Genomic DNA, 26856 nt, shown 5'->3' on the forward strand with positions numbered 1-26856 from the left:
TAAATATTGCCATGTAACTAATTAGCAGGTAGTAAAAGTTGACTTAAGGAAGAATAGTGGAAGGAAGACTTAAAAGGGGTATTTTCCTGCCTATATGCTATAACCAATATATGAAGGTGAAAACCTGTTGGGACTAGTACGGTCTACACAATCCGAGCATCTTACTCTCAGTAAATTTTTTCATTCGTTACTTTTTGCCTAAGTATCCACTGGAATGGGTATATAATAATAAAAAACTAAAATTAACTAATACGTGTGATTATGTCTGTCTTCCTCCTGTCTTTTTGAACTGTAGTGGTGACAAGGAAAAGAACCACCTGAGATTTCTCTGCATTGAGCGACATAAATTGAGTAAAAACGTAGCACCACAGAGAGGTTTCCAAATCTCACTTCCAGTTCACAGCCATTACCTTTGTGAAAAGTTAACATTAAGAAAACCACCATCATTTTAGCTCAGCAATGTTTCAGGTCTCTCAGGAAAATTTCCAAACTCTTTTAAAAGTTAAGTTGGAAGACAGAGCCAGGGTAAAGAATGAAATAAAATAGAATATTTATGTTTTTGAAAAGAAGTTTTAGGTTGGCAAGGTTTTGCCATCAATTAGAAAACTTCACGTTTTGTAGTATTTGTCTCAAATTGTATTCTTGATGATGTTATTTCTGATGAATGTAAGCCAGTCTGTGAGGAATCCCTGTTCTCTTGGTGGTGACTTAAAAGCTTTAACTGATCACCATCTTAGAGAACAACAGCAAGACTTGTGGTTGTCATGAGAACACAGGGTCAATTCTACCACCTCACTCCTCTTTCTTGCCATCTTACTGGGTTGGAGTTGTCCAACCCCCTGGCCAGTAGTGAGAAAAGGGTTGTATAATTTCCTCCCTTGGGTGCCATTTCATGAGAGGTGGCTGAGCTTCCAAAGCACCAGGGTCTCCATGAGGGAGGAGAAAACCCATTTCAGAAATGCATCTGTCTGCAGGGCAGCAACAGAAAGTAGTGATTGTCTGGGTTAAAGTTATCTTAGCCCTATTTATAAGCCACAAATCAGTGTAAATGAGATGGTAGAGAAAGGATGTTTAATTTGCTGGAGAGGAAAATTCAAAACAAAACTTGTATTGTGAAGTCCTTACCACTTCTATCACAGTTCTAACAATAAATAAATCTTGCATAGTGAAAATACTACAAACACACAACACCACGAATATATGGCAAACTGACAATATTTTGGAAGCCTGATTTAATTGAAAATTATGGCAGATTAGAATGAATCATGAACCTAGAAGCAGAGGCCTGAACTTTTGAACTTGGGGTGAAACTTGAATGATCCTGGGCAAATTAGTTCCCTGAGCAGATTTCCATTTCTTCATCTGCAAATTGAACAACAATAATACTTACCCTAACCTCCCCCAGAGTTATAGTGAAAATCAAGTGAACATAAACATTTCTTGCTGTACAAATGTAATAAGTGAATATTGCTATCAGTAATTACACATATGCATTAAAATTCACATAAATCATATGTGGGTTTATGTGTTTTAAAACTCAGAATGTCCAACATGAATTAAATAATACCTATGTACAAAGTACTATTGTAAAGTTTTATAAACATTATCTTCCTAAATCTCCCAAATAACCAGCCATTATAGGTAGAGTGTATAATTATCCTTATTTTATAGGTTAGCAAATGGATTAAATAACTTGCCCAAAGCTGTATAACTGGTAGGGACCAGAGCAATGATTTGAATCTAGGTCAGTTTAAGTTTAGAGACCAAACTCTTACATACATAGTCTCTTCTTCAGTAATTATATTTGTGCATTGCCTATTTACCTAACATCCACATTTTTCAGACCACGATTAATGCCCTCTGATTTCTTCTTGCTAGAAACAACTATTAATATTTGATTTTTTTAAGCACTGAGGCTTTTGGTTACTTTTATCCTCAAAATATAACAAAAAAATTATAATTTAAAACAAAGAAAAGTAGGATGGCTGCATTAATGGACAAAAACAGTGAACCTGACTTTGAAATGTATTATGTGCCTGTTTTTTCCCAAACATGATATTGATTTGGAATTGGTAATTTGTAGATGATCCTGAAATCTCTCGAAATAATCTGGCGTCCATTCTAGAGTATGCACCGTCCCTACCACACATGTACACATATTCACAAAGAAAATGATGCTGAGGAGCCATATTCTAGAAATATGTTAAGCTCCCTGAAGGTGCCAGGGCAAAGGAATAAAACCTTAATACCTAAACTCCTGTCGAACTCAACGTATGTTTTTTAAAACTCTTTTGAGTTTGGATAATCTCACCTGATAATCACGTTCAAATGTAAACATGGATATTGAAATGACCCAATGAAATAAGCTGAAAATGCTTCAAAACATACATTAATTTAAAGAAGGACCCTTATTCTTACATATTTAAGGACACTTTCTGGTCATACTCTTCCAAAATGAAGGAGATTTGTTGGTCCAGAGGCTAACATCATCTTAAATTTAATCCCATCCTAAAAAAGGATAGGTTTATCCTGCTAACTGTGCAGAAAGGCATAAAATGTAACGGAGATCATTTCAAGTGTCAAAATTATTATAATCCTATTAGGCAGTAGGTATTAGATAGATTTTTTTCCTGGTTAATTCTTTCACATAACCACACTTTAAGATATTTCTTAGATATGGATGCCAGTTAGAGAGAAATGATACCAATAAGCATAAACAAATGGAAAAAAAAATCAAATACTCTTTCCCTTTACGTTAGAATCTAATATGAAGCGAAATTTGGTCCAAATAATGATATTTAGGGAATGGGCATACACAAAAATACATGTGCCTGCACTGAACTCCTCCCTCCGTCACAGTTCTGTGGCTGGAGCATCCTGGGCCTGGGTCACAGCCGGGTGAAGTGAAGGAAGAACCAGCCACACAGGGAACCGGGCGCTGCCTAACTGCAAGTACCAAATTACTGCCAACTAACCTTCTTCTCTGTAGTATCACAGAGATGGTGGATGATATATTTTTCTAATTTTTTAGGGACTCTACATCAGTACGCTGTTGTAACAATAAACAATGAAGTGACAACTTAGAGCTGTGCTTTTTTTGTTCACATTTCCTCCAACAGCCCCTCTGTTTATGTTCTCCGCATTCCATCCCCCGTTAGGTGGAGTCCTGGGATATACCAGAGTCTCAGGAAAGGGAGAGAGTGGCAGAATAGAAGGAACAGCCCCAGGCTGACAATAAGGAACAACCCTCATGCATTTGCATATCTGCTGTGAAGCTGCATGTCAAACGTGTCAGCGGAACCAAGGTAGGACAACTCTGGGGCCATTCTGCTTACACAGAAAAGCATCCAGGAGGTTTATTAGAAAATGCCCAGGTCTGGAGTCTGGCAGAGTCTTCACCCAGTTGCCAACTAGCTGTGCACCTCTGGCCAGTCACTCAAGTATCCTGAGTCTGTTTCTTGTCAGTACAATGGCCCATGCTGGTGAGAGTCTGCGGCTTTCCCGGCAAGCATTTCAGACTTTGCAGCCTTGTCAAAGCAAGGGACTATTGGAGGGAGTGTTTTTAGGTCGCTTTGCCTCAAATTTCTGGTCACCGTAATGTGGAGACAGCCTTAAAGCTTTTCTGAATAGAGGCTTAAACTACCTTTCTAAGGAGAAAACAGGAATTCTGCAGAAAAGCCTGGGAGGAGAGAGGCCTTCAGAGAGAAGGGAAGACGGCCATACAAGCAAGTTACTGTCAAAGACCTGACGACCAGGAAACCTGCATAACTGAGAAACTGTTGAAGGATGGAAACCTCTTAGCCCTGTGAACTGCCACTGTGAGAGAAGTAGAATGAAAATAAAAGGAGCTGACACACGAGTCCCTTGAAGGTCTCCGTGAGGCAGACACGTTAACCTCTGCCGAGGGACTTTCAGGGAGTAAAGGAACTCCAGCTTGAACATCCAGCAAAACAAATCTCAGTGTAGAGTGCACTCTACCAATTCACTCTGGAAAGTACGCCGAGGCAGACCAATTCACTCACCAGTATTGTCTGGAGAAAAAGTTAAGATTTTTTTTTTAGGACAAAAAGACACAAGACACAAGACACAATCAAGATACAAACCAAAGTATCAAAATCATTTCAGTCATATTTTACTTAGATCACCATCAGTCATCAGACAAGCAATTGTAAATAAGACACATTCACCTAAACGATATAACAAGATTAGCACGTTCAAAGGGACATGGACAGCCTTCCATTCCAAAGAGAAGTTGGCTTTAAAATTAACTATAATGAGAGTGGACTCTATTTTAAATTTACATAAAAGTTATTTTATGCTAGGAAAACAGTGGGAACAATTTTACTCACCTCTCTTCCCTGAGGGTTTCCAAGAATTTGGAAGCATTGTGGAATAGAAAAATGCCATAGTGTTACGAAGCATTTTCAAAAGGTCATCATAATAGTTCTCTATTTCAGCATATAATAGAGTGAGAGTAATGCACTATGATTATCTCTATTTAATAGGCAGTTAAGTTTTAGGGATTAGAAAATAAATAATATTTATATTTCAATGTTTTGGATACATTATACTTGAATGAGCATTTTAGCACAAAATATAACACTTAATTTTAGTGTTTGTAAAATGATTGGGAATAGTAGATGTACCTATTTAGCTGAAATATATACTGCAATTGCTATACAATCAGATATTTTTTAATTCAAAAAACCCTAATACCCTGATGATACTGCCTTTTAACAAAAGACAAAGACAAAACATACATACATTTTATCATATAATCGTTTTCTTTGTAACATAGCAGTGGCACTAGCTTAGAAAAGAACCTCCTGGGAATTCATTTCAAATTATTGAAGCAGCTGTTTCTTCAGTTTAAAATAAAATATCCATAACGAGTTCACACATGACAGATGCAAGCTAAAAACTAGATTCCACAGTGTGAGCTAAAAGCAGATGTTTTGAATGATCATATTTATAACCAGAGACAATAAATCTTAGTTGCCTATAGTAAGGTTTCATGAATACTCTTTGCTAATAATTGGCTTAAATTGTAGTTCCTGCAGTTTCTTATATTTTTGAAAACTAGGCTTCAATAAATACAAATATTCTATGAACCCATATGTATCTGGTATTCCATTCTTGCTCATTTCTTGTGCTTCCTCAAGAATAAAAGCCCTTCCAGGGCACTGACATTTATACTTATTAAATTCCACACATTTCCCCAACTCAACTCAAAGTCAAAAAAACTTTTTGCTATTGTGAATAAAATGACTATTAGAATAAGAATTTTAAGCCTTAGAATAAGCAGTCTGCCTGGTGAAAAGGTAGCCCAGATCTTGTCAATGGTAATATGTAATGAAAACTTATTTTTTTTTTGAGACAGAGTCTCACTTTGTCACCCTTGGTAGAGTGTTGTGGCGTCACCACTCACAGCAACCTCAAACTCTTGGGCTCAAGGGATCCTCTTGCCTCTCAGCCTCCCAAGTAACTGGGACTACAGGTGCCTACCACGATGCCCAGCTAGTTTTTTTCTATTTTTAGTAGAGATGGGGTCTTACTCTTGCTCAGGGTGGTCTCAAATTCCTGAGCTTAAGCGATCCACCCGCCTTGGCCTCCCTGAGTGCTGGGATTATAGACATGCACACCACATCCAGCCGTAATTAGAACTTCTAAAAATTGTAAGCGATGCTGTTTGACTGAAAATTTAAAGAATAATTTGATGCTAAGGGTACAAAACTAGAGATATCAATTATACAACTATGATATCTTCTATTATATTTTATTTTGCAGCTTATCACAAGTTTCCCTTTTCCATTCTAAATAACTTGCATTTCTAAACAAAAGTAATCAGGGCATGGGGAAAAGAAAGTTATTTGGCGTCACAAGACAGGCTTGGGTTCCATCTTCACTTCTTTCTAGTTATGTTTCTTTGGACGGGTCCCATAAGCTCTCCTATATTCCTGACAGTAAACATGAATTTATATACACATGTAATTGCTTTGTCACACACAGGAGTAACATTTCTAGCAAATAGATGCTCTCCTTTTTTCAGATATGTATCTAGGATTGCCATTAAGCCATTTCCTCCTAGTTGCTCCCGCCACAGCAAAGCATCCTGTGCAGTTAAAACAAGTACAGCTTTAGCTATAGTTAAAATAAGTCATCACCTCTGAGTGATGCTCTTCATTCTGCTGTAAGACTTCTATGCACAGCTCTGCTAGATGAAGAACCTCTTCCAGCTTTCTAGCAGGAGTTGCTTGGTTCATGGTCTCTATATTAAAAAAAAAAATCATAGTATTACCTTGAAAATAAAAGGGCAAACATGTTCTAAGATGTAATGATGAGACCAGGATGTTGAAATGAGAAAGCATATTTTTGAGAAATAAGAGATGCAAGAAATACAAATGAATACATTATTTAGGGGGGAAAAGCCATTTCACCAGATAGCAGAAAATATTTCACCCACAAAGCAATTCCAGGGAAGTGCAGGTGCTTTGCCATTTAACATATAAAACAGGTGCAAGGGCGCATGAGATGCTCAACTTCTGCAACAAACAAGTTATAATTCTCCTCAAGGTCAGCAACACAAAGAAAGCAGATACCACTGTCTTTTCTTCCTCTCTGCATTGTATTATCAATACAATGCCATTCTCACCAGATGAACCATTCCTGCTATTAGCAAAAGCCCTGCTTTTTTGTTGCTATTTGAATTCCCAGCCTGGAATGTCTGTAGTTCGTGCTGATCTTAAATTCAAGAAGTAAAAGTCACCTCAAACAACTCTTGACAGGCTGCAATTAACTGACTTCCTCTCCTCTTCCCCACCACCATCCCACTGCACCTTCCAACTGAGGTGGGGAGGAGGGAGGACAGGAAGAGTTCTTTGATGCTGAACGTTCTTTCAGCATTAAGCCAAAATGGTGTAAAAAGGAGAGGCCACAATAAGATTAAGTGTGGTACCCGAAATGCAGCAATGGAGAAGGCAAAGCAGCTAATTTCTAAGATACTGTGTGCAGCAAACTGGCGGAGATCAGAGGTGTAATGAAGGCGTTTCAACACAATGTGAAGAAGGGAGTTTCCAGTGAGGACATGAACGGCAAATGCCATCTTAGGGTCACGGGCTCTCTTTCTCTGCCCCAGCGAAGAGGTTATGAAAAAGAAAAATCAATTTTCAGTGAAAAAGCTGCTTCTAAGGAATATAACCATTTTTTTTTTAACTGCTACAGATCTTTTCCTTCAACTTAGTTCTCCCTAAAACCTCAGCCTTAAATGTGGAACATTTACTCTGTTTTATGGTGTTCCCAAGGATGTATAATGGCATACAGAAACACGGACTACGATCAGGGTTTGTTCATTAAACATATGTGCACGCCAGGTCAGATGGGTGCGAGGCCTGTGGGTTACACGTTCTGCTAAATGTCCCTGCAGGATGGAAAGCCACTGCTCATCTGTGATAGGGATCAAAAAGGACAGTGATTCTTCAGAAAAATCAGCCTGTCAAACACCATAGTTGAGCGTGCCTATGGAAGTGGGTCTCCCAATCAGCTGCGTTCTAAGTCGTGGGAAGTAGGAGGGAGTGTAAGGCATACCCCTGATCTCAAACAACTCAGAATCCCCAAATCACTACTGAACAGCACCTTAGACATCAGTGATCAATCCTGCTGCTTCCTGAACATTCTCAAACAAGGGTGAGACCAAGAGGCTCATGGCTTTGCCTGACAGCCTACTTCATTTGGGGGCAGCTCTAGCCCTTAAAGATTAGTAAGAAAGAGAAGACCTTAGGAAGGTTTGGAAACCATGGTAAGCAAACAGCAGTGCTGTGGGAGAAAGGAGGAGAGACAGCTGAAAGCAGGCTGGTTTAGGGCAGACGCCAGGGAGAAGGCAGTAACAGACGACCCGGGTAAGAATACAGAGTTGTTTTTTTAGAAAAGGAATTGTATGACACAGATGAGACGCACTGTGGAGGAAGGTGAGGTCAAGGAAGGTTTCAAATGAGAGCAAATTGTGTGTCAGGCACAACGCTGGGCTGCTCCCATGTGTTATCACACTAATTTTCCTAATCGTCTTTATTCTTCATATTACTCATATGTAAAGAAACATCCGAGAGATGAAATGCAATACCTAAAAAGCAGTGATGGTGAACTTCACGGGGGCTCCTAATGCAGATTGCCTGATACGTACCCGGCTGGCATGAGAACATGCTGGGGAGGCTGGGTAACTGTGGCAGCTTCAGGTAAAGTGCTAAGTGGACTAGATGATCATGTCCTGTAGATGACTTGGGGCAATTGTCTCTTAGCAAAGCCTCAGAATGAATTAATTTTAGGAAAATGTATTGGATGGTTGTGTGCAACAAGAATTGTTAACCTGGGTCCCGAGGGTCTGGTCCAGTGGAATGTCCGGAGGGAAGATGTAAGACACTGTGAGTCACTGGAAGGGGCTAGAAATTGCAGGCCAGAGAGGAGCTGAGCCTGAGGTTTGGAGAGTACACGATTCAGAGAATGACGTGTGGTTGATGACACCAGGGAAAGAGTCTTCAATGGCTTTCCCATATATTTTAGTACTAATTACCACATAAGCACAATTTAAAGTTAAATATTCCAAACTAAAAAGTTATTATGCAAAATAAAATCTGCACACACACACACACAGAGTCAGGATCTGGATCTTCTGTCTGGCTAACTAGTTGCCACTCGAGGCTTAACTTCAAATGTTGCCTTACTGTGGCACCTTGTCAGAGTTCTGAGGGCTGAATGAGGTGCTCCTTCCTCTGAACTCCCCTTACGACGCACTCCTAATTCTGATACTAAACTGTGCCTCGCTCCAAGTCAGAAACTGGTTCTCAGTAATGCAGTTACCTTGGGCAGGCTTTGAACCACGGCGGGAATTTAATGAATGTTTACTGAGCATGGAGCAGCATAATTATGGGGAAAAGGCATAGACGTTAAAAATTCAATCAATGCTCAAATTATTTTATTTAACTTTGCATGAGATTGCAAATCGCTCTTCTGTTACTGATACATCAAGGGCGGACGAAAGAGCAAGTCCACACATAAAACACAGCTACAGTCTGAGAACGATGAGAAAACTGCTCAAATAACTGCTTTGTTTTTAAGTTATTAAAGACTCTTTCCGAAAACAGCCCTCAAAATAACTTTTAATTCTCAAGAGCTTATCACTTATCTTAATCTACAAATGAAGATGAAGAGTACGGAGGTAAATTGGAGATTCTTAACCCAGTGAATTAGGGACATGTTTCAGAGGGTTCTTGAACCCCTCAAAATTATAAGCTAGGTTTTGTATGTAGAGTCTTTTTTGGGGGGAGAGGAAGAAGGACCGTAACTTTCATCAGATTCTCAAAATTGTCCCTAAACCAAACAAATGCTGAGAATCACTGACACAGATCATCCTCATCCCTATGATTCTAGCTGAGAGAATCTATGCTTCTTATAAATGTTCGGGTTTATCTACTGGATTATATAATTTAACACACATATTTATAAAAAAACACATTTTTCCTAAGAAAATAGAAAAAAACAAAATGTATTTATCACAGATTAGGAACTTATTTTTCTTACATTCTTTTAGAATAGTATTTACTGAATTCTCAAAACCATTCTCAAGATCCCCATTTCCAGAATCTTGGGGAGTGTGTAGAAGAAGGTGTCTGAAGTCAAATAGCTACCAGTTGAGGTGGGATTAAATCCTTCCTGTGATTAAAATCTTACCTGTGATGCCACACAAATAGCAATTATACAATGACTTAAATTCTTTTTTATTTTCAATTCCCTGAACAAAAATCTCCAACACACACACACGCATACACACTCACACACACACACACCCCTTGCCAATATCCTTAGCCACAAGTATGCAATAATGAAAAAGAATCACAGAAAGAACCTCTAAACTTTTTTCTGTTTATGTGTGAATCTGTCAAAATTAGCTTTAACATTTGACACTATCTTAAGTAACGACTCTGAGAGTACCCTGTGTTCTAGTGAAATTTAAAAACATTCTAAAACATTTTATTTTTCATAGATTAAGTTTATTGAGAGGATTGAAACTTTGTACTTGAACATAATGGCCACTCTAATGCCTTAAAAAAAACCCAGAATTTTATCAAGTACACTATGTATGTCACCCATTTGGCGATAGCCAAGAAGTTTAATGCATTCTGTTATCAGAACTCTATTAAAACAACAAGGTTATCAATAGCTCCATTAAAAATCTGAACACTGTGAATATTTGAGAATCCGCCTTAAAATGTTTTCTTTCATTTGTTTTGTAACGATTCCAAAGCATTACAGATGTCTCTATATTCTTCAAGCCTCACACCAAGTTGCTGATTGTTGTAATACATTTCGAATAGTGACATTTAAAACAAATATGCCAAAAGTAACAAGGTTTCTTGATGAATTTCAATGCACTGTTGTTGGCTATGAATCTTCTTCACTCTGGAACATTTTTCGTTTTCTGTGTTAACACTTTTTGGCTCCCCAAAGCAAATTATTTTAATTATACCCCTGTATATTTAAGAAGAGGTCCCGCTGGAGAAAAAGGCAAGTCTGGGAAAAAGTAAGAAGACAGCTTGACAGTTTGCTTTCCCGGGCTTCAATTCTACTCCCTGGCTTCTGAGCGGGGGTGTGCTCCTGGCACATTTGCTGGGTGGCCTCCCTGGCTGCTATTTCCCGTCAGAGTCCCTAGTGGTGGAGACTTCATGATACTCATGGTGAACGCTGTACGGAGACCTGAGAAAGAAGAACAGTTCCTTTTTCTCCATATATGATATGGAGAAATTTATCAGCCTTTTGACCTTAACTTTTATTTTAAAATATTTTATAAAAACTCCATATATTCAACATGTACCATGTAATGATTTAACATATGTATAAATTGTGTAATGATTATCAAAAAATAATTTTGATGAGAATGGTTTTAAATGTCCTCACTTCTGCCACCCCCATAATGACCTTGGTTTTTAACAGACTGATTGTATCTGTACTTGGAGCTAAACAAGAAATAGTGCTCAAGATGGTGTTAAATTGAAGGATTATGGCAATGACCCCATCCCAATATTGCCCTATCTTCCTCTCCCCCTTGCCTGTAGGCCTTGAGGACCTGCCAGATAGCATGGAGAGAGAAATTCCGTATGTACCCTCAGATTTTCCTCTTGGCCCCAGAGGCTGTGGCCCTGAATTTGATTCCACAAACATTCATTTCATGTAAGGTATTGTACTTGAGACTAAGGGAACACAATGATAAACAAGAGAGCATTTCTGCCTTCAAAGAATTTATGTATATCTTTCCTTAACCAGATTACAAGGCAGAGACTTTGACCCTATGAGGAAGTTAAATGCACTCAGAATGTGAGAACAGGTTTATCAGTGTACAAGAAACAGGATCAAAGATACACCAACCGGAAGGCTTTAAATTGCTCATATATATCATTTGGAGTTCTTCAGAATAAAATTATTATAGGGATGTGTGTTTGATTTTAGGAAGCTAGCAGCAATCTAATGTGGAAGTCTTTTACCTTTTGTCCTCCCATCCAAGGAAAAAGAACTCTTATTTCTCCCCCCAGCTAAACAATAATAATGATGATGATGATGATAATGATAAATTATAATTATATCACAATAAATCAGATATATGAGAAGGCCATGACATTCAGGAGATAGCTGAGGTGAAAAATATAAAAGACTTAAGAAAGGGCTTTAGACATATCCTGAGGAAACTGGGGAAAAAAGTGTCCAAAGGGAGAGAAAACAGGAAAATGGCTACCATCTAATGAAAGGCATTAAAGCAAGGACTACATTTGGGAAGAAGCAGGGATGTTAGTGACATGGAAGCATTCACCTGGGACTTCTCTTGGGTCCAAGTGGAGAGATTTTACCTTGACAGGTTGAAAAGAACAAGGAAGTTGGGCCAAGAATGCAGAATCTGATTTCTTTTACCTGGAACCCCAAAGGTCCTCCAGGGGCAAGAACTTTGGCCTCTTTTCTGTGGACTGCTTATTGGCAAAACTTATCTTAGATTCAGCTGAAGAAATAGTGGAACGGACCCCTCCATCTCTCTCTCCTTACTGAAACAGTGACACGCTCCCCTAGCTCCTCACCCCTGCAAATATAAGGCAGCCCTCAGTTACACACTCGTGTTTACACAATGCTATGGGCATATGAACAACATTCTAATTAGAGAGGGCAGAAAAGGCTCCATCTTAACTGATTCCTCCATGTCAGATGCCATCTGTCCATTCAGAAACCACACACTCCTTTAGTCCACCTGATCAGCGAATTTCTACAGGATCCTTAGTCTATTCTAATTGGAATCTTAACTCTTGTCTTGTGTCAACATTCTCCCACTTTGCATAGTCCAGATTGATGACTCAATTGAAAAGTCTAAATTTTTACGGAGATTTTCTGACCCATCCAGGCAAAGCAAAGTCTGATAAATGACATGGTACGAGAGCTTAGGCTCCAGGGAGTCTTAATCCCGACCAGATCTCAGTACTCACAGGACTTCTCATCCCAAGAGAGAAGGGTGGGAAATCAGATACTTTTTTTCTCCATTAAACAGAACAACCTATTCTTCCCCCTCCCACACACCTGTCTGACTAGGTTAGATGATGCTGGGGGAGCTCTCCGGACTCGGTACCCTAGAGAGAATGGTATATAACTTGCTAAGAAGACTGCCTCAAAATTTGGGGAACATCTGGTTCCTAAAATTCAATATACTTTCCCAACTTTTTTTTTTTTTTTGGCAGTTTCTGGGGCTGGGTTTGAACCCACCACCTCCAGCATATAGGACCAGTGCCTTACTCCTTTGAGCCACAGGCGCTGCCCTACTCTCCCAGCTTTTTAGGGTCAATCTGTCTTGTATTTGCTTCAATACCTGCCATACCCGCCACTGCCAACTAATGGAAAAGAATGAGACATCACTGTCTCTCTCCTGGTTCATCCGGCTGCAATCCAAACAATATTAATATTCCAAGAGTGCTGGAATATATCTTTCTCTTATCAATGCAGTATCTTCAGTGTAGATCTGCGGCTCTTAAGCCTGCATTAGAGTCACCTGGAAGGCTGGCAAAAACATAAATTGCTTGGCATCACTTCCTGAATTTCTGATTCAGTAGGTACTTGGATAAGTCCCCAAAATTAGGATTTCTAACAAGTTCCCAGGCAATGTTCAGGATGCTGGCCTAGGGAATGTACTTTGAGATCTCTACCATTTACAATAAATCAAGTTAAAAACAAAGGCAACCTATGTAAACTTTGATTACTTTCTTCTTTCCCTGAAATCAAGCTACATGTTTATAGAAATCCCATTTTAGGTAAAAGATGATTTTTTCTGCAGAATTTGAACTGACTCCTGGAGATAATGGTGTCCATTCTTGGCATTCCTATCTATCAATGAAAATAATTAATCTAAGATGGCACAGCCTCTATACAGATGAAAACAACTGGTCTGTGGCCTCTTCCTTCCATGGCTCCCCTTGGGACTAACTCATTTAGTGACTATCATTTAAAGTAATAGTTCCAGTTAATATTTCCTTGGAATTAACCATGCTAATGATATAGGGCTTCGGAGTAATTGTTGTGTGATCACTGTCACATTAACTGTTTCACTAGGATTATCTTTCATGTCAGTAAATTCATTTTTAAGCCAATGACCAGCTGTGGAACAAAGGAGAATTGGCCACTAGAATAGAGGCCATAGAAGCTTTCCTGGATTAAACTGAGAGTCTCCATAAGCCATCAGTAGTAGTGACCCATGAGTGATGGGCCAAAGAATGTCAGATACATATGGGAGGGAAAAGTCAGTGCCTCTCTGTGAGACTTCCTTTGGGAGAAATCCTGAGACATATTCTCTTCTGAAGATCTTAAGAGATGATGGTGATGGAATTACAAAGAAAATATTCCTAGGACACCCTCCAAAATTAGTATTTGATTTATCATTCGATACAGGCTTTTATAGTTCTCTGATTCACTGGGTTTCTGAGGGAAACACTGATAACCCTGATTTGAGTTTTATGAAAATTGTCATTTTATTGAGACCATTGGCTCTTCCCAAGTTCGTGAAGTAGGAAAATCTAAGGTCTCACAGTGCCTTCACAGCACTGATAGCTGTAAAGATTATGAAGGCTTGAAGGAAAAGAAAATTTTTCAAACTATGCCCTTAGTGTGCTCTGGTTAGCTATGGATAGAATTACTAATATGTTTTGAGATTCTAATGACAGCATAAAATCTTTCCAGCTCTCTGTATCATGAGAGGTTTTTTAAAAAGACTGGTCCTTAGCCATGTCATATACATATGGGGGTGTGTGTGTGCACGTGTGTGTACACATATACATATATATGTGTGTGCACACACACACTTTCAATAGCTGAAACTAATAAATGGTACCCTTTCTGGTATGGTTTTCTTTATATTCATGTATCCATTTCTTCTAAATATAATTCAAATTCAGAAACTGAAAGCCATTAGAATAATCTCAGTGACTGCCATGCCAATATAGAATCAGACATATCATCTAAAGTCTATAGCATATTTCATTTCATGCCTAGTCCTTCCTATCTTATAGTTGCATTTACCTAAAACAGCCTTTCCATGTCATTTGTTATATTCCTACATAAAAGAAGCACCATCACACCTCCTCATCACATTCTCCCCATCCCTTGCCCTCCTTAACTCTTTTTTCCACTCTAGGAGAATTTCTGCCTGTGACCTGTGGGGGACAGGAAAAGCAGGGTTCAGAGAGGCAATGGGGATGAGGATAGTTTGTTCAGGGGAAGGCAATGGGACATGAAAAGGGATTACAGAGGGTTGCCAGCTGGGAGGGCAGGTCAAGGAGAGGGGAGGGAGGTTTTCAGAAGAGGGTAACCACAACAGGAAAGATTCCATTTGAAAAGACCTGTACTATGGATGATAAGAAATTAGCCAAAAGACCCTGACGTATGTATCCGTGGCTGTGCTTCCTTTGATACATATCAAGGTCATCTAGGGCAGCCAAATCAGGTATTAGCAATGATAAGATACTTGATGCTAAAATTTGGAAAAAGTCTAATGGACATGTGTAAAAATCAAGTGTAGAGAATAAGCTTGAGCTTAGTGCCATCGTAACTGTTTCTACAGCTTTACCATCCTGAGTCTGCCATCCACTGTGAATGTGTGTGTACAGTGCAGAAGCCTCATGGATATTTTAGATGTTTCTAATTTGAAATACATATATATCTGTTAAAAATTAAGGCCAGTTGCTGTGGCTCGGGCCTGTAATCCTTGTGCTCTGGGAGGCTGAGGTGGGTGCCTGAGCTCAGGAGTTCAAAACCAGGCTGAACAAGAGTGAGACCCCATCTTTACTAAAAGATGGGTGTTAGTTGGGTGTTATGGTGGGCCCTGTAGTCCTAACCACTTTAGAGGCTGAGGGAGGAGGACTGCTTGAGCCCAGGAGTTTGAGGTTATTGTGAGGCAGGCTGATGCCACCACACTTTAGCCTGGGGCAACAGAGACTCATTCTCAACAAAAAATTATGTATATGTACCTCTTAAAAGTCTTCAGTTAGGCCTTTTAATTTGGTACTTAAAGTTACATGGCCACTTAGCTATGGCCGACAATTAATGAGTCCTCCTAATTTCCAAAACTATTTCACCTGTGCAGTCTTTAGGTCCATACAAACCCTGTTGATAAATAAAGAGTTAGGAAGCTGTCAGTTTGCATTAGCCTGGTTTTGTCCAATTGCAAAAGACTCTCTAACACTTCTAAACTACTGGGATTAACAAGGTGCTGCAAGAGCCTTGTTGCTGTATGTCACTTGGTTTACCTGCTGACATATGTTAGTAAATTAATAAGAGGCCACTAATCAGTTGCTTTCAAACTCTTGCTTTAGGAATGACAAATTCTGCAAAATTTCTCGTGAAAGGAAGAAGGCTTGTTATTTTAAGACTGCATTTATCTGAGTCACATTGTAAAGTAAAAAAAAAAAAAAACAAATACATGACACACTGTCAAGTGCACAGAGCAAACTGACATCCTCTTTGAGCCTTTTAGAAAACAGGTGTTGAACGCTTGGAATGAGATTTCCGTGCATCTTCAGAACAAGGAGGACAGATTCCAGCAAGAGCTGTTCAGAGGATCACAGATCACAGCTGAGGGAGTAATTGGCTCGTGAAGAGCACACCGAAGGAGACATTATACAAATGTTTTGTTTTTTCAGGAGGGTCTTACATTCTCTCTAAGAATTTTTATAGAAGATACATTCATCAGAGAAGTTTTTGGAAGAACATAAGATTATTTTTTCCAGGTCTCGGGGAACCTGGGATATATTTAATGAACTATTTCTGATGCATCATCAATGTATTTATTTCTGTGTAAAAAATGAAGTAACTAAAATGAGGCATGGTGTGTTTTACCAGAAAGTTAAAACAATTTTGCCTGAACTCAGATATTAGACAAACTTTGAAAATCATCTACAAGAAGGTAAAAATAAAAGTTAGGTGTAGTTACAATAAAGAGAAATTCCTTATTTACAGTGGTAGTTTTTTTAAAAATTACATTTAGATCTCTAATCTCTGGGGAAACCAATTTTCTCTCATAGAGAAATCCAGCTTATTTTATCCATTTAATAAGCCCATCTTTCAAACATCACCTCCTAAATAGACTATCTTTCCCCCACTGAACTATGTCCACTTTTCCTATAAATAAAATACATTAAGCTTCCATATATGCCCGGGCCTGAATCTGTATTTCTATTCTGATTAATCTGCCTAATCCCAGGTTTTTAGATGGCTAGTCTGGTAGGACAAGACTCTAATACTTTTTTCCCCCAAGTTGGCTTAGTTATTCAGTATTCTTTATTCTTGTATTTAAATTTTAAGGTCTAGTTATTGAATTCTTAAAAAAATGGAATATAGATGGGCATTGAAATGAATTTATTTGGGTGAAAAATTTATATCTTACCCTACTAAGTCCTCCCGCTCAGGTCATGGAATACCTCTACCTACATTTATCCAGATCACCTTCTATTACCTTTAAGTTTCCAGGCTGAGATAAGAGAATCACTTGAACCCAAAAGTTTGAGGTTGCTGTGAGTTTGAGGTTGCTATGAGCCATGATGCCTATAGCATTCTACTAAGAGTGACAAGGTAAGACTTTGTAAAAAAAAAAAAAAAAAGTAGCATATAAAGAAATGTGTGAAAGAGGCAAAACATTGTCATGTTTCTCACTAAAAAGTTGTTTTGTTTTATAAAATGCTATTTTTTTTAAAAGATATTTTACTCATATCTTGATGGGTAATGGGTTTACTCTTATTTTTAAACATTGATAAATAAATTATAATTTTCTTAGTATTTCTAATAGGGTAAATATAGGATGATAAAACCCACAGATAAAAGCTCTTTGGGATCTGCAATAATTAAGAGTGTTAATTAATAATTAAGAGTGTTCTAATACTAGGATCGACGCCCGTAGTTCAGCAGCTAGGGCACCAGCCGTATACTCTGGAGCTGGTGGGTTCGAATCCAGCCAGGGCCTGCCAAACAACAATTACAACCAAAAAAGAGTCATGTGTTGTGGCTGGTGCCTGTAGTCCCAGTTACTTGGGAGGCTGAGGCAAAGGAATAGCTTAAGCCCAAGAGTTTGAGGTTGCTGTGAGCTCTGATACCACAGCACTCTACCGAGGGTGACATAGTGAGACTCTGTCTCCAAAAAAAAAAACAAAGAGTTCTAAGGCTAAAAAGCTTGAAAACCACCAGTGTGAAACTGATGTTAAGAAAGTGATTTTAACGGGCGGCGCCTGTGGCTCAGTCGGTAGGGCGCCGGCCCCATATGCCGAGGGTGGCGGGTTCAAACCCGGCCCCAGCTGAACTGCAACCAAAAAAAAAAAAAAAAAAAATAGCCGGGTGTTGTGGCGTGCGCCTGTAGTCCCAGCTACTCGGGAGGCTGAGGCAAGAGAATCGCTTAAGCCCAGGAGTTGGAGGTTGCTGTGAGCTGTATGATGCCATGGCACTCTACCGAGGGCCATAAAGTGAAACTCTGTCTCTACAAAAAAAAAAAAAAAGAAAGTGATTTTAACTATTCAGCTATTAAAAAAAATGGAGACTTTACATCCTTCATATTAACTTGGATGGAAGTGGAAGACATTATTCTTAGTAAAGCATCACAAGAATGGAGAAGCATGAATCCTATGTACTCAATTTTGATATGAGGACAATTAATGACTATTAAGGTTATGGGGTAGGAGGAAAAGCAGAAAGAGGGATGGAGGGAGGGGGGTGGGGCCTTGATGTGTGCCACACCTTCTAGGGGCAAGACATGATTGCAAGAGGGACTTTACCTAACAATTGCAATCAGTGTAACCTGGCTTATTGTACCCTCAATGAATCCCCAACAATTAAAAATAATAATAATAATAAATAAATAAAAAGAAAGTGATTTTACATATCTGGCAAACTTGCTAAACCTAGGACCTGTTGCATTTTCTAGGGAGCTGACAATCTGCAAACAATGATGGGTTTATCTCCTTTCTTGCCATTTCTTTGATTTATTTTTTCATTCTTTCATTCATTCTATGTTACCCAAGATGCTCAGAATTAGGATAGTGTTCCTAATTCAACAAGGAATGCCTCTAAATTTTCTCCATGAAGAAAAATTATTCTCTATAGGTTTTTTTGAGTATTTATAAAAAGTTAAGGATGTATCTTTTCTAAGTTGCTACAGTTTTTAATCATATATAAGTGGTGAAGTATTTCATATTTTTTTGCATCTAATGAGTTTATATGATTTTTGGTCTTACTTGTTTTTCTGATGTTGAACTCCTTTTATATTCCTGTGATAAAATTCCACTGATTGGAATATATTATTTTCTAACACACTGCTGGCTATTGGGAGCTAAGATCGTACTAAGGAGTTTTGCAGATTTGTCTTTATCTGGTTTGGGAATCACAATAGTTGCTCCATGAAATGAACTGGGCAGCTTTCACTCGTTTTCCATTTTATGGAACTTATTTTGGATATAATTTGTATCTTAAAAGCTTGGTAGAACTCACCTCTAAAACCAGTGTGGCTTATGGACTTTGGAGAGGGGTCTTTAAGATATTGCAAAGATTTCCTTAAAGCTTATCTGCCTACGTGAGTTTGGTTTCTTGTGCAGATTTTGCCACGATGTAGTTTTGTAAGAAATGTTCAATTCTAACAAAACTTTCCATTTTTGTATTTGTTCACAATATTCTTCCATTATTTTTGGTGTCTTTTGTCTTATTCTCATCTTTTGGGCTATGTGCCTTTGCATCTCCTTTTTAAATCAGTCTGATGGATGCGTCTGTGACTCTAGTTCTAGTCTCCCCATCACTTAGCTTTCCTTATATATTATCTGCCACTTTCTCCTTTACTGTTGTCCTCATTCTGAATTTCCAAGTTACTCACAAATTCTTTATCTGTATTCATCCTGCATCCTATTTTTCTTACAACGACATCATTTTCATACTCAATATTTTTATCTAATTTTTCATGACTTCTTCCTGAAACAAATTGCTAGTGTCTTTCTATGTTCCCTTGAGAGTATTTATCTTATGTTTAATTTATTAATTTTTTTTTTGAGACAGAGTCTCACTATGTCACCCTTGGTAGAGTGCCATGGTGTCACAGCTCACAGCAACCTCAAACTCTTGGGCTTAACTAATTCTCTTGCCTCAATCTCCCAAGTAGCTGGAACTACAGGTGCCCAACACAACGCCCAGCTATTTTTTTGCTGTTGTTGCAGTTGTCCTTGTTTAGCAGGCCTGGGCCAAGTTTGAACCTACTTGCCTCAGTGTACATAGCCGGCACCCTAACCACTGAGCTACAGGCGCTGAGCCATCTTATGTTTAATTTAAATTCTTGCTTCTTCAATTCTAGCTCGTCCATACCATTCAGCTTGCTACCTTTATAGGAGCTACACTCCTCAAGAGTTGAGTTGTTTTGGCTGAGAGCTCATGATCTTTTGGAATTATTGAGAATGAGATGATAGGGAAGACCCTCCCTGTGTCCCCTGCAGGAAGATTGAGAGGCTTAAGCTTTGGGACACAGAGTCCAGGCAATAGAGAATCAGTGCCGATAATCTCCTGTTACTACTAACCCATTTGGCAACTTCTATGGACAGGGATTCATCTTTAATCTATTTTATTCAAAGCAGCAGCACTTGGCCACACAGAAGGCAGATCAGTCTCCTTGGGCTGTACATCAGGCCTGGGGGGTAGGATGCAGAGGAACGGTGACTGTCTGAGGGTGAGTCGGCCCATTCTTGTTTTCATCGTCTCACTGCAGCAGAAGTGCTGCCCTGTCTTAATATTATTCCCGGACACTGGTGACCTGGCTTACTGCTAACAACTCTTACCCAGCAAAAGGGAAGATATTGATTGTCCTAAGGCAATGCAAGGGAGCGTCAAGGGCAGAATATACAAGCTGATCTCCCTTCCACCTTCCCTCTCACTGCATCATGTTCTGGGCTCGTGTAATCCGTCCAGCAGACAGATTAGTAACGAGAACTGAAGGGACTGACACTATTTTTTGGATGGCAGCTGGAAGGAGAGCTTGGGTAGAGCATGATTTTTAGGGTGACACCATGGTTACAGACGGCAGGGAAGGATCAACAAAGAAGACGGAGTACAAGTCAAGACAGAAAGAAAAGACAGCGATAGAACAAAATCCATCCAGAAAGAGACAGGCGGAATTGGGTTCAATACCTCAGAAGTGTGAGTTGGCTTTGAAGAGGGAGGTACCTCTCCCCTGACACTGGAGGATAGAGTTGGGTTTGTAGGGGTAGAGCTAGAGAGCCGAGGCCCATCATGCTTACAGGTCTTCAAAAAAGCAACCTCCCTCACATACTCCTTACTGTATGTATTGTTTTTGTTTGTTCGTTTATTTAGAGACAGAGTCTCACTCTGTTGCCCTGGGTAGAGTGCCATGGCATCATTGTAGCTCACAACAGCGTCAGACTCCTGGGCTCCAGAGATCCTCTTGTCTCAGTTTTTCTACTTTCAGTAGAGACAGGGTCTCTTTCTAGCTCGGGCTGGTCTCTAACTCCTGAGCTCAACCAATCTGCCGCTTTCAACCTCCCAGAGTGCTAGGATTACAGGTGTGAGCCACCACACCAGGCTCTACGTGTCCTTTAAAAATCAAGTTCCTATGATAGCCTGACTTGGAAAGAGAACATTGTTCAAGACCAAATTAAGTGTTCATTTTTATACGTGGGATTAGCTATGGCCACTGCTGATTGCGATTGTCCTTATCTTTTATAGCTCACACAATAAAATAAGTAAATTAAGTGAGAAAAGGGAAGGACAGTGTGAGTGACTCACTGACAGTTACTGCGGATGAAGGAAAGGTGCCCCTTGTTTGGGTCATGGGACACTTCTGCACCAGCACAAGTCACTGGGTGCCAGTGAGATTAATTTCAATTTAAGGGGTAAAAGCAGGGGCCGGCAGGACAGTGCAGGCAGTGGTTGTTCTAAGTAACACGCATTATTATTTTCCTAGAATTAAACTCAGATAAACCAGGAATGATGTTAAAGGAATGCGGACTCAGACCCAATTTTAGAGGGGAGGGAGGGAAGTGTCAGTAAGCATCTTCATGGTTTCTCTGGGGTTGACAGAGCCCTCGTCCTTTTCTTTGGTCACTAAATCTGTGTGTAAATAGTGAGTGTAGAGGCCCTGGGAGTGTGTCCAGCATGGCTTTCACGTTGCCTCCAGAGCGCTCATGTTCTCACCTGACCTTTCACTTAGTTTGTTATGTGAGTATTCAAGGTATTACTGGGTACTGCATAACACCAACTTCTCCTCTGCATTAATCCAGCTGAAGGTACACACAGGCTTTAAAGCCCATTAGGAGCAAATAGTGTTCATGTGTCCCTTCTAGTCAGTAGTCCCACAGCCTCTGCTTATTTTGCCTCCAAACATCCCTTCTTAATACGTAGGAATTAATCTGTCAGCACTGGGAAGGGCTAACTAATTAGTGTGCACACACATTATACAGCCTGGGCTTGTTTTACTTGGGTGGTTAGTGAGGTTGTAGAGAAGCACCGGAGCAATTAACCAAATAGCCATCTCCATTCATTCCAGATCTAATATGGAAAAGGCCACAGTGAATTAGTATTACTTACATGGTATTTAGAAATGAATATATTACTCATTCTTTTTTGTACATACATTAAATATAATAGAAGTATAACTGTGTGGTCAAGAAGTACCTTTAAAGATGCCTAACTCAATACATTGATAAGAACATATTGATAAGGAGTAGCTTAAAATTAACATTCCAAAGTAATGTACTTTGATTAATTTTTAATTCAACTTGTTAATATGTTGTTTAGGATATTGCATCCTCATTTATAAGTGACATATGTTTGTAATTTCCCCTCTATAATAATATATTTTCTCCAATTTTAATATCAGGTGGACCCAAATAGAGTAGAATGATTTTGAAGGATTTCTTCTTTTTCTCTTATCTATAAGATTTGTCATGATCTGTTTTTCGAAATTATCTTTTACTTTTATTTATAAATATTAGTTGTCTATTTTTTGAGACTTAAAAAAAAAATAATAAGATGTTAACTGATGACTCCATACTGAATCTCAGAGTCAAAGCATTCTATAATGGACATACTTTTATTTGACAATGTGAATGTTACTTTCTTTGCATCATTATTATTATTATTGCTTAATATTTTGATGTAGTGATTGTCTGATTCCTTTTCTGATTGTATTTATGTTCGTTGGTTCTTTACGAGGTTTTTGTTTCTAGTCTTTATCTTAAACATTGTTATTGTTATTAAATTTTAAGCCTTTTTAATTTTGTGAAGGCAAAAAAATGGAAACCTAATAAATACATGTATATGTAAAAAAAAAAATAAAATAAAAAAATTAACATTCCAATTCTATCATATTAGATGATGGAATCAAAGTATTTAATGGCTATCAGAAAAAAAATTACCTTCTTAGGCAATTTAAATAGTTTATTGACTATCTGAAAAATGCCTACATCTTTTCTTTATATATAGCACAAAAACAAATTTCAATTTGTTACCTGTCCAGATGATCACTAAACCAGTGCAGAAAATACTCAAGCAATGAGTATTTTCAACACATACACATACCGTTTTACAAATTAAAAACATTTTCTTAAGTATTCTAAACAAAATGGTATTTTAGTCTCTTCATTTTAGAGCAAAATGACTCTTTATTTTAGAACAAAAAGTCTGTATCTGTCAATTTGTCCCTAATCAGCCAGTGACTTAAAAGCAAAAATGGTCACAGAAGTTTTTACTTTCAAGCCAATGTCCCATCATCAAAGCCACATTGTCCAAAAAGCTGAATGGAAAATTCTTAGATTCCTTCTAGGATGAGGGCTAGGTTTCTTTTAAGATAGAAACCACACTTTGCGAAGTGTTGTCATTGCCTATGGGAAAGTGAAATTTCAAGTCTATTATTTAGATTTCAGAAACTTCAGTTCTTGGAACCCTATAATACTCAAAAAAATTTAAGTGTATTTTGTAAGGAAACATAACATTTTCTGAGAGAAAATTATCTTAGAAATATTAGTAAGAGGCCGAATGTGGTGGGTCGTGCCTATTATCCTAGCACTTTGGGAGGCTGAGGTGGGAGGATTGCTTAAGGCCAGGAGTTCAAGCCAGCCTGAGCAAGAGTGAGACACCTATCTCTAGAAAAAATAGATAACTTAGCCAGACATGGTGGTTCTTGTGTACCTGTGGTCCCAGCTCCTCTGGAAGGTGAGGAGAATCACTTGAGCCCAGGAGTTTGGGGGTGCAGTGAGCTATAAGCACTGCACTCTAGCCTTGGCAACAGAGCAAGACCCTATCTCCAAAAAAAAAAAAAAAAAATGAGAGAGAGACAACCCCCACCCCACAACCAAAAAACCTGGAAATCAGTAAGAAATTATTTACTAATAATATAATTATAACTAAGAAAAAATTATTTCACCAACTGTCCAGTTTTTCGTATACACCTAGCTTCCAGAAACACAGGTTCTTAAGCAGAATGGATTTTATTTACTTATTATTTATCACTGTCATCTGACAGTGGAGTGCCAAATTAAAATGTCACCCACAGGACATGTGCATCCTCATGACGCAAGTACTTAAGCTTCTCTTCTCAAAGAAAGTAAGTGCCACGGCCCTCTGGGAAAGCATCTCTACTTGGTTCAACCAAGACTGAAAGTAAGAGCACTGGGGTTAGACTCGGGAACTTGGCAACCGAGGACCGAGAAAGATCCTCACTCCACAAAGACGTTGCCTGTTCATGTCATGCTACCTTTTGTTCTAGGCACCACCACATTTCTAGATTCCCAATAAAGAGGAGCACCACGTCTTTGTAAAAGATCCATGTCATACAAGGTCTAAGGACCAGCCTCCCCTTTATCTTAAGTCACAACTTGATACCCAGTTTTCAGGAGAAAGCAGGAACTATTATTAGAAACATGATTGCTGCTCTTACCTACAAAGCATTCTTGGAAATAACTAATTGAGTCTTCTTCAAAAATCATACCTAGTTTGCATCGACAAGGCATGTGATTTAAAAAGAAAACACAACTAGGAAAATGAAGTTTCAGTGTCACTTCTGGATCCTAGGTCATAAATAAAAAGGATCTGGATCTCACTATTACATAAGTAGTTAATGATAAAATGAAAACAGAGGTGAATATTCATCAAATTATATCAGTTTAAATCAAAGATTTCTTAACTGGTACTAAAACAAAGCCACTTTAACTAAGTGGTGGAATTTTATAACCCCCAAGTTATAATGAATTGCTTTGTAGAAATTTCAAGTTCTCAAAATAAACTATCCGTTCTAATGAAACCTGCAAATAATACCCAAGAAGGAAAGAAGACATTTAGAGAGAGAGGTCATTTGTTTTATTTAATCCATTATAAAATTTTAACATCCTTGTATTCTGGCAAATTTGTGCTACCCAGCGAGAATTGGAAGAATTTCCAAGGATGGAAGAGAAATGGTCACCATTGAGCAGCATGCGGATTATAAAAACAACCAACAGAGGTGAGATTACTGCATATTGCTAATGCACTGCTATTTATCACTTCCCCTCCTGTAAGAAGGGTATAAATTATGGCTTATTTTCCCCAGTCTGACTATTTTTTAGTGGTTCGTTTTACCCTATGTGTTAATTGTTCAGGGGCAGATATGAATGACCTTTTGCAAGCTACCTTACCAGTTTAAGAATGTTCCTTCTGCTGTAAGTAGCCTGATAATTCCCTGTGCCATAAATCCATTTGTTTATTCAATGTGGGTTTATGGCACAGGGAGTTATCAGGCTACTTACAGCAGAAGGAACATTCATACACAGCTTAGAATACCACCTTCCCTGCCCTCATGCAGCTAACATTCTAGGACAATAAGTAGGATGAATGAACTCTATGGTGTGTTAGATCATAATAAGCTCTGGAGGAAAAAAACTAAAACAAGGATTAGGGAGAAACATTCTGGGTTGAAGGCAAGGTTTGCAAATTTTAATCACTTTCAATATCTGATATTGTGAGATGGGTGGGGAAAAATGAACAAAAAGATTTTGGCTAAGTGCAAATTTAACTAAGCGAGCTTGTCAAGACTGAGAAAGAGGGATATAAAAAGAGCAATAGATAGATATTGGGCTCTGGCCTCCTAAACCTGTTTCCCTGAAAATAAGATAGTGTCTTATTTTAAGGCGTGCTCCCAAAGATGCGCTAGGTCTTATTTTCAGAGGACGTCTTATCGTTCCTGTAAGTAGGTCTTATTTTTGAAGCATGTCTTATTTTCGGGGAAACAGTAGCTATGTTATGATAGACACACATATATGTATAACCACTCTTGTTCAGTTTCCTGGAAAAGGAATAATAATGATACCATTGATTATAAAGGTTTGTTAAAAGGAGAAAATAGTTTATACATATAAAGTGCTTAGAATAGTGGCTGGCACACTAAGTTTTTGTTCTTCTTATTAAAATAACTTATTATTTTTGTGAAAAGTAGCCCTGTTACGAATATTAACACTTGGCTTTTGTGATACGATTGCATGTTTATCATAGAATGCCATCGCTTTCAATCAGACAGTCTTGGAGGCATGGCAGCCAGTGAAAAGAGTATGAAATGCCTTCTGGTATCTGAGAGACTCAGGTATGAATCCCTGGTCTGCTGAATTTTATTGGCAGCAGCAGGACCTTGTCGAGGTTACTAACTTTTTTCTGAAGTCTGAGTAATCTCTTCCGCATAATAGCTACTTTGTACAGTTGTTTCAATAACTAATGAAGCAGTATAAATAGAAAATTTCTGGGGCACATAGGCAGTCAACAGGTGACAAAATTTTGACTAATTCTGGGCAGAATGCTCCCCTTCTGGAGGGTATAAGCGAACAGGAAAATGATAATACTGCTAAAGACTGCCATAAAGTCATATCAAGCATTTGAGTTCTTGCACACTCAACTGATACTCTCATTTTTACTTGCTTTTAAAACACCCTTCCCCCACCTCCAAGAACATTTACTAGGTAACCCTGTTAGGTTAACTTGCTATCAAACGTAACTAAAGGAATATAGCCATACTTAAAAAAAAAACCCATCTCCTGTTACTTTAGAACATTCCTCTATAGATTAGCTTTTCCTCCTATCCATTTAAATATCAGAGATTACAATGATGTTTCTCTTTTCTATACAAGCACTTAATTTTAACCAAAGTATTTTTCCTAGAGTTGCCAACCTGTACAGTGGAACAGTAGCATGGATGCTAAAGAAGTGTGAAGGGAGGTCGTCCATCTGGTGGGAGTGAGGCCGGTGGGAGCCAGCAGCAGCAGGGCACTTGCCCCCGGTGCCTCTGCCCCACACACT

The 26856-nt window shown here is 38.6% G+C and overlaps 1 protein-coding gene across 9 annotated transcripts in view; it reads right to left on the reverse strand.

Moving 5' to 3' along the window:
* CADPS2 (calcium dependent secretion activator 2) overlaps window positions 1–26856 on the reverse strand; it is a 504393-nt gene that overhangs the window by 87444 nt on the left and 390093 nt on the right. For all 9 annotated transcript variants that reach the window (XM_053609275.1, XM_053609274.1, XM_053609271.1 and 6 more), the window contains one exon: window positions 6165–6268. In XM_053609275.1, coding sequence (XP_053465250.1) covers window positions 6165–6268 — 104 coding nt within the window. The remainder of the gene's footprint in view (window positions 1–6164; window positions 6269–26856) is intronic.

Source organism: Nycticebus coucang, chromosome 11, assembly GCF_027406575.1.
Source record: "Nycticebus coucang isolate mNycCou1 chromosome 11, mNycCou1.pri, whole genome shotgun sequence".
In the NCBI taxonomy this organism is placed as follows: domain Eukaryota; kingdom Metazoa; phylum Chordata; class Mammalia; order Primates; family Lorisidae; genus Nycticebus; species Nycticebus coucang.